Genomic DNA, 12,178 nt, shown 5'->3' with positions numbered 1-12,178 from the left:
TTAATTTTCTCCCTCATTTTCCATTTCTGTGTCCTTGTTTTTGAGAAGCTGAGAGTGTAGACTGGTGCATATTTAGTGGCTCAGTGCCGTTACACACAATATTGACAATAACTGCGGTATTGTGTGTATGTAAACATGGTCATTTTACGCACATCAAATAAATAACTGCCCAGCTCTCACTAGAACAAGCATTCCCTTTAAATTGCCATGCCATAATACAATGTATATGTATAACAGCCTCTGTATAATAAATTATCATTACATTTCATTACACCTGAACAATCTAGCTGTGGCATACCGCTGACCATCTACCTCAGGTTTACTTTCTAAACATTTTTTCAATCAAAACACTATATTTGAAGTTTATTACAACTATTAAATAATATGATTTTCTGCATTTTTAAACTAGCAGAAAGACATCAATGAAGCTCTTCCTAAAGTAGGCTGAAGTACTTTAACTGGCGAAGATTAGTTTAAGAACATCAAGAAAGACTTTTCTAATAACACCCAAAACCAAAATGACTATGGGTATGAAAAGGGGTATCTATAATAATTCAACATTTTCTAAAAGAAAAAGAATACGTCAAAATGCAGTAAGAGATTCAATAAAAATAAGAGTGTAAGGAGCTATTCCAGGGAACTCTGAGCTTGAAGAAGTTCTAGGAAAAGAATGTCTCTTTCAGATCTTGGAATGACTCAAGGCCATGCTCATCAAAGAAATCATTCATGGCCTGAAAATTCTTACCAGGGCAAAAACATGTTTGGAATTCGTTAATAAATGACTGTTGCGCCAGATGGGCAAAATATTATGAATATCATTGACTTGAAGATTGCCTGTTTCCAAATTTCTAATTATATAGTCATGCCAGAAGATTGTGTACTTCATTTTATACCAGAGAAAGGGATGCCTTGAATCCTTTTTATCAAGTTTCTAGGGCAAGCCAACAGACCAAAAAACTTTGATGTAAGGAATCTCAAATGAAATTCGATTTTCCATTAGGCAATATTAGGAAAGCAGTATCACAGAGAAATGAAAACTTACAAACAGAAAAACTGCAGATTGTACTCAAAACTTTCTACCAGGTTGAGATCCATATAGTGAAATCTTTGATATTCTCAATAGTGAATGAAGAAGTATCTTATAACTAGAACACTATCAGCTAGCTAATGCTAGCTAGCTTGTATTTACTGTTGCAAATTTAAGCAAACTGACACTAAATATGTTTAGCATATAATTTTTCTCCCTTGAATAAACTTTTATCCATCTAGATCTAAAAATGACTTCTGTATGACACAGCTAACTGCTGCTCAGACAGCTTGCTGCCTAGGAATCATGAAAATTTTACACCTGGCTTCCGCTAGCAACACAATTTTGGTTAACACGTCAAAAAATGTATATTGGACCTATACTTTTATTATCAAAGTATAATTACACAGTTCAAAATGAAACTCAAATAAATTCTTAAAATAAAACTTTTGAATGGGATACAAATAGTTTGACTACAAATAGTTTTGTTTCAAAAAAATATGGTGGTAATGGTATGATATAGAGCATATATGTCCTCAAAACGAGCCTTGGTTTTCTTTTCTCCCAATTAATTAACTGAACAATTAGCGCTACTGATTGTCCGGACAGCCTTCACAACTGACTCCCAAGTAAAGGGAGGGTGGAAAACCAGCAGTTCTCAGCCCTCGAGGGCCGTGATTTGAGTAATGAGTGTACAGAGTGTGGTGCTTTGCAACACTGTATATGTAGCTGGAGACGCATTTTTACTCACCAGTGTGCACGAACATGTGTTTCACGTAGTTCTGTTTGGCAGTAAAGGTTTTGCTGCACAGCGTGCACTCGTAGGGCTTCTTCTCACCCGGTCCCATGCCCCCGGTGGTCTGCTGCTGGGCCGAAGGCTGCTGGGCTGACAGCTGGTTGGTGAAGGAAGGCATGCTGGGAGGTGGAACGGCCAAAAACTGCGGTTGCTGGGTCCCCATAGACTGCGGTAGACTGAACAGGAAGGGCTTGTTGCTGCTAGCGGATTGTGTGGCAAAGAGGGTGGGCAAGTAGGTGTTTCCAGCAGTGCCCATGACCTGTGTGTTGCTGGTCAGAGTGAGGGGCATCCTCAGGTTGCTGGTGAGTGCATCTGGCTGACGCAGGTAGAGATGGGCACTGGATATTGAAGGCGATACAATGTGGTTTGCTGGGGGTTGTGACATGCTAAGATCATCTGTACTCTGGGATGTGGCTCTGTCCTCAGCATCGGTCATCTGTTCAGGAGAGGAATCATTGACTTCTATCTGTAACGGGGGTTCATCGCCCTGCATCCCCTCTCCACTCCCTTCCCGCCCGAATCCCACCAGGTACTGGTGCTCTACAGAGTCAGGCTCAGTACCGATGGACGAGCTCACGCCCGAGTCGAAGCTCTCTCCCTTGGGCTCACTCTCCGTACCCTCAGCCTGATCCGTGTCCTCTGCGCATTCCTCAAACTCGCTGCGCTCCTGGTTGTAGCAGCCGTAGTCGTAGTCTTCCGCTTCCTGCTTTATCTGCATCCCGCCCGTCTGAATGCGCACGGGCCGGGGCTGTTTTCGGCAATGAGTCGTCTCTTGGGCGCCGAGAAAGTGCTCCAACTCCTGCGTCCGTTCGTGAATGCGAGTGATCCACGTGGGGTCTTGCTGGTCTTTTTGTACAGAGAGGGCCGAGTCGAAGCCGCCCACGATTGCGCCTCCGTAGTAGGAGCGTTCCCTGGTGCCGTTCTGCAGCGAGAGATTGGAGCAGGAATAAAGCGATGTGTACACGCGCTCCAAGCTCTGCTGCGAGGACGGCTGCATGTAGCCAGACTCCGCATCGCTGCTGGGGCCGGAGGTCCCCGACTCCGGGGTACCTCGAGGCGTGTCCTGCCCGGAGTCCCCAGGAATAAAAGGCAAGCCGCCGGCCCCGCCCAGTCCCACGTTCTGTGAGACGATTCGAGTGCATTCGTCGATCACGGTCTTGATCTGCAGGATGCTGGCGGCTGTGAGGATCTGCAGAGCTTCGGACTGGGACACCCGCAGCACTCCGCTGTACATGAAGTCGATCAGCTTCTGAATGGACTGCACCGAGACCACTGAGGGGATCTCAATGTCACTGTAGCCCAGGAGCAGCTTGTCCTGGAAGAAGGGGCTCCCGGCAGCCAGCACGCAGCGGTGGGCTCGAAGCATGCTTCCATGGATCCGAACAGTCACGTCACAGAAGTGCCCGCGGTTGCGCTGCTCATTGAGGGTCTCAAGTACAGAATTGCTGAAGTTGTGGAGATTGATGTTGTGAATGCGCTCGGTCATCCCCTTGCAACTGATGTAACCTGCCACAAAGACCAAAAAGAAAAAAAGGAGACATTCATTCATTGGAAAAACTGTATTGAGAAGTACATTTCACCAAATTACCTGGGAATGGCAGATCAATTTAACTTCAGAACTTTGCATGTGACTGTATTAAAACCCTACAGCTAATTAAATAATGAAGACACTTCAAGGAGTTGAAATTAAATTTTCTGAATCTTATAAAACAGTACTATACATTCTAGTACTTATTTCTTTACTACAATAACTGGAATAAGGTTATGTAAGTTCAGTTACAATTGCACACTTTAAATAATAATCTCGAAGATTTTCATTAAAATAAATGTCTGTTAAGTCACTATCTATCGCCGAATTAGGTAACACAATGGTGATTGAGCTTATTATTATATTAATTTATATTATTATTATTATTATAATTTATGATTAAAGAACTGGGTGTCTGTGGCGACATTCCCGGGAAACAATCACAAGTGGCGCATAGTTAGTAACACGTTTTCCATCACCCATCAGTGGTTGGTCCGCCAGAGAGGGTAGGCGGAGCTAACGCAACTGGCTCGCTCTTCAACTCACTTGTGAGCCGCGTACTGTTTTTTCCGGTGTCTGCTAGCATTACAATAACAGAGAAAGGGAGGGGGGGCGGGGGGTTAAGGAACCCTAAAAAGTTTTTGTGTAGTATGAGAGGTCATATTATTTGTTGATGTAGATTTCGTATTACATCTGATGACAAAGTAACGTTACTAAATTACATAGCTATTTGCACAGCTAACGTTAGCTACCGGACCATGTCAAGAAAGGCAATATTAGTTTAGACAACGTTGCGCACAGTATCTCTCATATCAGGTAACGTTAGCTAGCTAGCTAATGTAATTAACACAATATAATGTCAGCTAACAATAAGAAAAAACGCTAGCTAACGCTACCGACCGGTACCAACCTCGCAAACCGTAAAACCAAGGCCAGTTCAGATCAATGATTCGCAATGAGACTGGATGCAATTTGCAAAATTCCAAGATGTCTGATTGTAAATGTTCTAAAACTGCACGGCGATTTGACAAGGTGGGTCTTTTGAGACCCCAGGCAAGGGCTTCAGACGCTCTGCAACTAACCAGTTCACACCGCTGCAATTTTCTCTGCAACATTCTAAAACTGTTTCGTCTCGTTGTGAATCATTGATCTTAACTGGCCTTAACGTTACCGCTATTTACATTGCCATCAAGTTCATCAATATATTATAATGATCGGAATAAAGCCGAGGTATAGGTGGAGCAGAGCCGGGTCTGATTTCTGTGTAAAGATGTCAAGCCGGAGAAAACTAAATAAAAGAATATGGCAGTATGGATTAGCATTGTTATTATTTTATTACGCTTCCTCGTATGTTCCTTCAGCCTTGATGCCCTTTTTTGATGAAATATCCTTCGTTTTTGTTTTATTCTTCTTGTTCTGATTGCTAATTTAACACCCAGCTCAGCTTTATCCTCGAACAGTTTAGTTAGCAAAACCAGAAACACCAGGGGTAACATTTTGCAAGGCAGTTGTTTCAAAAATATTACACAACAATCATTCACGAAAAAGACTGTTTATTGCGCACGAGATACATAATTGCACGAGACACAGTGAATCCCGCAAATTCTGTAAAGATGTTCATGCCTGGCAAAATGTGGATAAAGAACGTTTGTAGAAATTGATCATCACTAATTCTACCCCAGGTCTGCTACAGCATTTTAACCTGGCTCGGCAGTGTAAAGACAGCTTAAGTTAGCCTAATGTTAGACAATGAATGAGTATGTACATAACGTTACTTTTATAACAACCATTTTTTATTCAGTAAATAGTAAGTGTTATAGTTGGCGTGGCCCAGGTGCCAACTGACTGACATCACACAGGCGACACTGGTTGGATCCGGTTGGATCTATGGGAAGTGAGGTCCAAAAACACACCTGCAATTACTGTTTCTTGCCATTGGTACCGCCAAAGAGAACGAAACAGAAATCTTTGAGATTGTAACTTTAATGTGTAACAGTACTGTAACATACATTGGTATTTGTGGGTCTCAAAATATCATATTTGGCAGAACTAAAACTTTGGAGCTGCTAAGCTAACACTGGCCAGCTAAATAAATATAGTACCCACTTTGAAGATTTATCCTTGTTTAAGTTGCCTTACCCCAAAAGTCAGTAGGTCATTGCCCGAAAATATAATAGCATGTAGTGGCATATTTTTATGAGTTCTTTTTCAGAACATACAATACTGGTTGTACTGTACATTTTTCCTTGCCCCTGTATATTATTATCAATTCAAACCAAAAAGCTATCAATGTATGAGATGATTTGTGCTTGAGCCCCATCTTCCAGCTGTTGTGTGGATTCACTTCTAGGTAGTGGTGGGTTTTGGTATTTCTTCTGCTTAGTAGGGAGATGTAACATGCTCTCTGTTTGATAGATTAGTGCACGCTGGTGCATGCACAGACACTTGTACCTAAAATAGATCCATTCAGCTCCAAACCAAAAATAATTACATTGCATATTCATTAATATATTTAATCTAAATATGTGAGTTGTCCTGACTGAAATGATCACTAGGAGAACACTACTTTGATTTAAAATACTTGGTAGAGCAGAGTGATACATAAGAAGCCGCTGCCAGCCTGCCAAGATTAGAATAAAATGCAGTTCTATTTTTCTTTGACTTGCATGCATGCAAATTTTACAACTGAAAATGACAAGAAGTGCTCTCAGCAAAAAAGTCTTTTACAGCTAAATTAACATAGACGTATTTGCTTTATAACTTTTTCATATCTTATTTATTTTTATCGCATTGGTGCATGGCTTTAGCTTCAGTTATTTAAACAATTGAACTTTACTTAATTAGGGACAGGCATATGTTCTGAAAAGACGAGGACTGCTGGAGTGCTATACAATACCAAAATCAATTACTGGAAAATAAATGCAAGTGAATTATCAGTTGTAATTTCATTATTTATTTGCAGCTTCAGCAGCCTGTTTATGGGGAATAATAGTGGCTTTGAGAATCCTTGCCCCGCTGTTCGCATTTCAGCAGCAGTTGAGACTCCGCAATTGTGGAATTGTAGAGTCACACTATTGGTGTCATCAAGTTAAGTCCCACTCGATTCTAGGGTATTATTTGTCAGAATCTGAATCAAAATGATGGCAGCGTGAATAGGGACTATAATAGAATGTCATATTCACATAGTTTTTAATTCAATAAAGCATCTTGAACACTATTTGAATTGAGTGGGGTTTTTTTCTCATGAATTATTATTCTGGGATGTGGCAAAGGCACCACAGTAAGTAGGCTACAGCCTATGTTTTCCTGAAAACGATGACTTCTATGTAGGCCATCAGCTGCATGTACTTACTACTATGGGGCCAGAATGTGTGTACACGCCCCCACAGACACACACACAAAACTGCAACTAACTCATTTATGCAGTAATACTACTTAGCTCTCATAATTAACTGTATTGCAACATTCAACACACTCTTATTGAGATCTGCAGATAATTCCAGAATAAATTTAATAACTGTGCAACCCTGACTATTTCTAGACCAGATAAAGGCTTTATGCAACAAACACAGAGGAATGGTACCTTACCTAAGCACTTGAAAGGTGGATATTTTGGTTTTACAAAACTGCATATCTGACTGTGTCCCTTTTTCAAAGTCCTTGTCCTAGTGATTGGACCATGGAGACATTTCTCTATTTATACACCATAAACATTTTCAGTTTGGACTATTTCCCATAGATGAGGGAAAACACAAACCCACTTGCTAGTTCTGTTTTAATGGGACAACTTTTCCAAATTAATGCACAAGCTCATTATAAACAACTAATAAAGGCTGTTAAAATCAACAACACCATGCTACAAGTGTTAATAAAGGCTGCTACTTATTAGTGAGCTACCTACAAGCAATACAAGAGTAAAATGAGTGTCATTGGCAGTCACGTTAGGTGTGCTATTACTGGTCTGTGCAAAATTAACAGGTGTAAAACTTTATGGTCACGTTCTTCCTTCACTTAAATCTATACAATGGAAAGACTGTATATTGATCTTAAATTGGATTCATATATTGGAAACAACAAAATGTAAAATAACACTGAATATACAAGTAAGCATGATAGGCTCTATGGTGATCATGAGGTCCCATTTGAAATATGGGCTTGGCAGATAGCTAACATTCTGCAGTTGCCATGTAACATGTAGGATCAAGAAGCCTCACAGTTCAAAGTTAGGAGGTTAAATTGGTTGGTCATGATTCAGTTTATATATCTGACTAAATGTGTGTTACATTCGATTTACAGGAAAAATAAGACTGAAGATCTTGAATAGATTTATGCCCCAGATTTACAGCCTACGGACAGACGAAGGCAATATGGTAGAAACCACACCTAGTCACTTCAGAGCAGTGCAAAAGAAGGGGGGGAGGACGTTACTTCAGAGCAGATGGGACTGAATAACTTGCTTGTGACCGTGCATGACTTCCTCAGATTATGCATGATTTTGATTAGCTGGGTGGCTTTAGGCGAGTAGCAGAAAACGTGAATGCACTGTAAAAAAAAATTAAAAATTTACGTGGCAGATTTGTTTGAACAGATCATTTTGGTGAATGGCGGCTGAAATAGCCGAACAGATTAAACACACCATCGGCTGCAGTCCCACAAATGCCTGCAGTGTGCTCCCCAGTGTAGCATCGCACCAATGCTGTATTTACAAAGTTGCCGAGGTTGTGAGTGTGAAAATAGAAACTATTGGAGAAACTGGCTTCCCTGTAAGGTCTACATTTGGGGACAGCTATTCATGGACAGCAGTGAAGTAAAAAGAAGTCTTGAAAACAACATGGCAGAGAAACCAGGAGAGAGGCAAAGGCGGCACAGAACCGACATTTCCTTCTGCCACTCTTGGAAATATCCAGAATTATATATTCATTCATGGAGGGGAGGGTAACAGTAACACACATTTCGTGGAAATGAATGGCTAGATATACTTTTCATTAGATTATTTGGTGTTTGTCTGTTAATGCTATTCTTAGGCAAACAATACATTGTGAATTTGTTTCAGTCTGAGTGAAGCCTTTGGTACTGAATTCTGTGGAACTGTAACAAATATTATGACTTCAATTCAGTAGAAAAACACTGCTACCCTGTCACTTTAAGAAACCTTAAAAGGCCATATACCATATGGAAGAAACCGTAGATAGGAGACAAATAGCTTTGCAATATGTTGGTGGGTGGGACTTCGGATTGACATATTGTTACATAATGACCTCAAACTATGCATGCAGATTGCTGGAGCTTAAATGATTACATTTAATTTGATACACGTCTTTGTCCTATTTTGGGCTGGGATTATTTGAATAGTTTTTTTCCCATTGTTCTTTTGTTGTTGTTGCCTTTGTTTTTCATTTATTCTTTTATTTCCATCCTTATTTGCTTGCATTATATCCTACAGCTTGAATGCACAAGGCCTTAACTTTTATTTAAAATTTTAAGGTTAAAATTCCTGGAGTACCTTAGAAGTAAAAATGTACACATCGCTTTCTTTCAAAATGTACATATCGCTTTCACATCTTTGACAATATAATGTTCAGAGATTCTAGAATAAATATTTATTATTTCATTTTCAAGTGCACTTAATAAGTCTAAAGATGTCCTTATCATTGTAAAAAAATTAATTTTGGTTGGTTTGGTTTGGTTGGATGAGACTCAGTGGGAATGTTCTGTTGTTACTGCCATAATAAATTCAACTAAGCTTTTTCTCTCATCCATTTACGCCCCCAACTCCTTGGACTGCACATTTTTCAATCAAGGCAAATTATCACTTTCGGGTTTAACTGATTGTGCAGTAATTGTAGGAGGAGACTGTTGTTGACCCTCTAATGGATTTTAGTAACCTGTTGCCTACTAGATGTTGTGCCCCCTCTAGCTATATTAAGTCTTTTTTAACATTTTTTCATTGAACATTTCACATTCTTCTCCTCCAGCCAAATTTGTTATTCTAGGATAGACTATTTTTCCATTGTAAAACACAATCTTTAATTAACAATACATTAATTCATCTTTTATTGTAAAAACATACAGTAATAAAAAATAAAAATCTGGGAGGGTGTCAATTGGGCGCCATGAAATGATTTCTAGTGGGTAATTTTTGATTTATGGGGGACGTATCAATGGTGTAATGGCAAGCCCTAGATCAAACATTGATATACAGTCAGGTCCATAAATATGTTGACATTGACAATGTTATTGTTATTTTAGCTGTCTACCACAGCATATTGGAGGTGAAATTAAATAATGAATATGAGCTCAAAGACCTTCAGCTTTAATTTGAAGGCATTTACATCCAAATCGGGTGAAAGGTGTAGGAATTACAGCACTTTTTATATGTGGTCCCCCCCTTTTTTAAGGAACCAAAGTTAATTGGACAATTGGCTGCTCAGCTGTTCCATGACCAGGTATGTGTTATTCCCTAATTATTTAATTTACAAGTAAGCAGATAAAAGGTCTAGAATTGATTTCAAGTGTGTCATTTTCATTTGGAATCTGTTGCTGTTAACTCTCCATATGAAGTCCAAAGAGCCGTCATTGTCGGTGAAGCAAGCCATCATTAGGCTGAAAAAAAAACCATCAGAGAGGTAGCAAAAACATTAGGTGTTGCCAAATCAACTATTTGGTACATTCTTAAAAAGAAAGAACGCACTGGTGAGCTCAGGAACACCAAAAGGCTCGGAAGCCCACAGAAAACAACTGTGGTGGATGACAGAAGAATATTTTCCCTGGTGAAGAAAAACCCCTTCACAACAGTTGGCCAGATCAAGAACACCCCCCAGGAGGTACACGTATCTGTATCAACAATCAAGGGAAGACTTCACCAGAGTAAATACAGAGGGTTTACCACAAGATGTAAACCATTGGTAAGCCTCAAAAACAGGGAGACCAGATTAGAGTTTGCCAAAAAACATCTTATAAAGCCTGTACAGTTCTGGAACAGCATCCTATGGACAGATGAGACAAAGGTCAACTTGTACCAGAATGATGGGAAGAGAAGAGTATGGAGAAGGGAAGGAACTGCACATTATCCAAAGCATACCAACTCATCTGTGAAGCATGGTGGAGGTAGTGTTATGGCGTGGGCATGTATGGCTGCCACTGGAACTGGTTGCCTTGTATTTATTGATGATGTGACTGCTGACAAAAGCAGTAGGATGAATTCTGAAGTGTATAGGGCTATATTATCTGCTCAGATTCAGTAAAATGCTTCAAAACTCATTGGACGGTGCTTCACAGTGCAGATGGACAATGACCCGAAGCATACTGCGAAAGCAACCAAAGACTTTTTTAAGGCAAAGAAGTGGAATGTTCTGCAATGGCCAAGTCAATCACCTGACCTGAATCCAACTGAGCATGCATTTCACTTGCTGAAGGCAAAACTGAAGGCAAAACGCCCCAAGAACAAGCAGGAACTGAAGATAGCTGCAGTAGAGGCCTGGCAGAGCATCACCAGGGAAGAAACCCAGCGTCTGGTGATGAGTATGGGTTCAAGACTTTAGGCAGTCATTGACTGCAAAGGATTTGCAACCAAGTATTAAAAATGCCAATTTAATTTATGATTATGTTATTTTGTCCAATTACTTTTGAGCCCCTAAAATAGGGGGAGGGGGCTTTGTATAAAAATTTTGTTATTCCTACATTGTTCATACAATATTTTTGACAAAACCCTTAAATTAAAGCTGAAAGTCTATACTTAAATCGCATCTTGATTGTTTCATTTCAAATCCATTGTGCTGGCGTACAGAGTCAACATGATGAAAATTGTGTCACTGTCCAAATACTTATGGACCTGACTGTAACTCCAGAGCCATTGCTTGTTGTGAGATTTGGTATCAGAAAACTGTAATATAAAATGTAATCTCTTTGTTCCTCGAAAAGAATGAGCATTGTTTAAGATGCAAGGCAAAACAGGCAAGCAACTCTGAATCAGTTCACTGCAAATATCAAATATCTAGGGCATAAGCAGTTGGTTTCATGTACAGTTTGTTGAGATCTTTGCAGAGAGGGATATTCTGTTTGGTGTTTCCTCTGTTTTAGCAGTTACCTGTACGTGGTAAAAGTTTATAAAGCAGTTTTGACTGCAGCACTGCTTGTTTGAAAGATTATCATCCAAATATTTATTTATCAATTCACAGGCCATGGATTGGGGGCCTAACAATGACATTAAACTTGAGATTTTTGCTGAACTGTATCCACTACTTCCTGGTTAAAATATGAATGGCTTCTAAACAGAACAATAGTGAGTATAGTTCATATTAATGCTTTATTTATTATTCATATTTTAGGTTTTAGCACATTTTTAGCACATACATTTTTAAGATCAAGATTGTAACAAGGTTAAAAGTAGTTCTTTTAACCTTGTAAGACTTTGAAGTATAGCTGATTTTTTTAAAGCACAGTGATTTTCACTACACGGTTGCAGCAGTAAGCCTCTACACAGAACCACAGCAATGTATATTTATACAGAAATATGAAGTCAGGTGGCAATGGCATACTTACGGTCAGGTAAGGTATGGGTTTGTAAGGCTGGTGATACAGTTCTGGGAAAGCTAATAGGTGATGGTGGTAATGGACCAGCTTTGTCTGAAAAAATTGGCCATGGTGAAAAATCTCCTTCTTCTCTGTAGATACCAAATGTCTTTCATCAGCTGGTTTCCTCTGGAACATAAAAGCATGTGACTGATTACAACAAAGCCTTTATTATGTAGTTTATGGGTGTCTCAAAACAGGTTCAAACTAATTACTGCCAACAATTCTGCACAATGATAAAAAAGTGTGATTACAT

The 12,178-nt window shown here is 39.7% G+C and overlaps 1 protein-coding gene across 4 annotated transcripts in view; it reads right to left on the bottom strand.

The window, feature by feature from the left end:
* Positions 1 to 12,178, bottom strand: part of zbtb20 (zinc finger and BTB domain containing 20) — an 84,669-nt gene that overhangs the window by 23,076 nt on the left and 49,415 nt on the right. For all 4 annotated transcript variants that reach the window (XM_064351672.1, XM_064351670.1, XM_064351671.1 and 1 more), the window contains 2 exons: positions 11,893 to 12,051; positions 1,779 to 3,329 (listed from right to left, as the gene is read on the bottom strand). In XM_064351672.1, the coding sequence (XP_064207742.1) occupies positions 1,779 to 3,309 (1,531 nt within the window). In that variant the 5' untranslated portion in view covers positions 3,310 to 3,329; positions 11,893 to 12,051. The remainder of the gene's footprint in view (positions 1 to 1,778; positions 3,330 to 11,892; positions 12,052 to 12,178) is intronic.

Source organism: Anguilla rostrata, chromosome 9, assembly GCF_018555375.3.
Source record: "Anguilla rostrata isolate EN2019 chromosome 9, ASM1855537v3, whole genome shotgun sequence".
NCBI lineage: Eukaryota > Metazoa > Chordata > Actinopteri > Anguilliformes > Anguillidae > Anguilla > Anguilla rostrata.
This window is presented reverse-complemented; position numbering and strand designations above follow the sequence as displayed.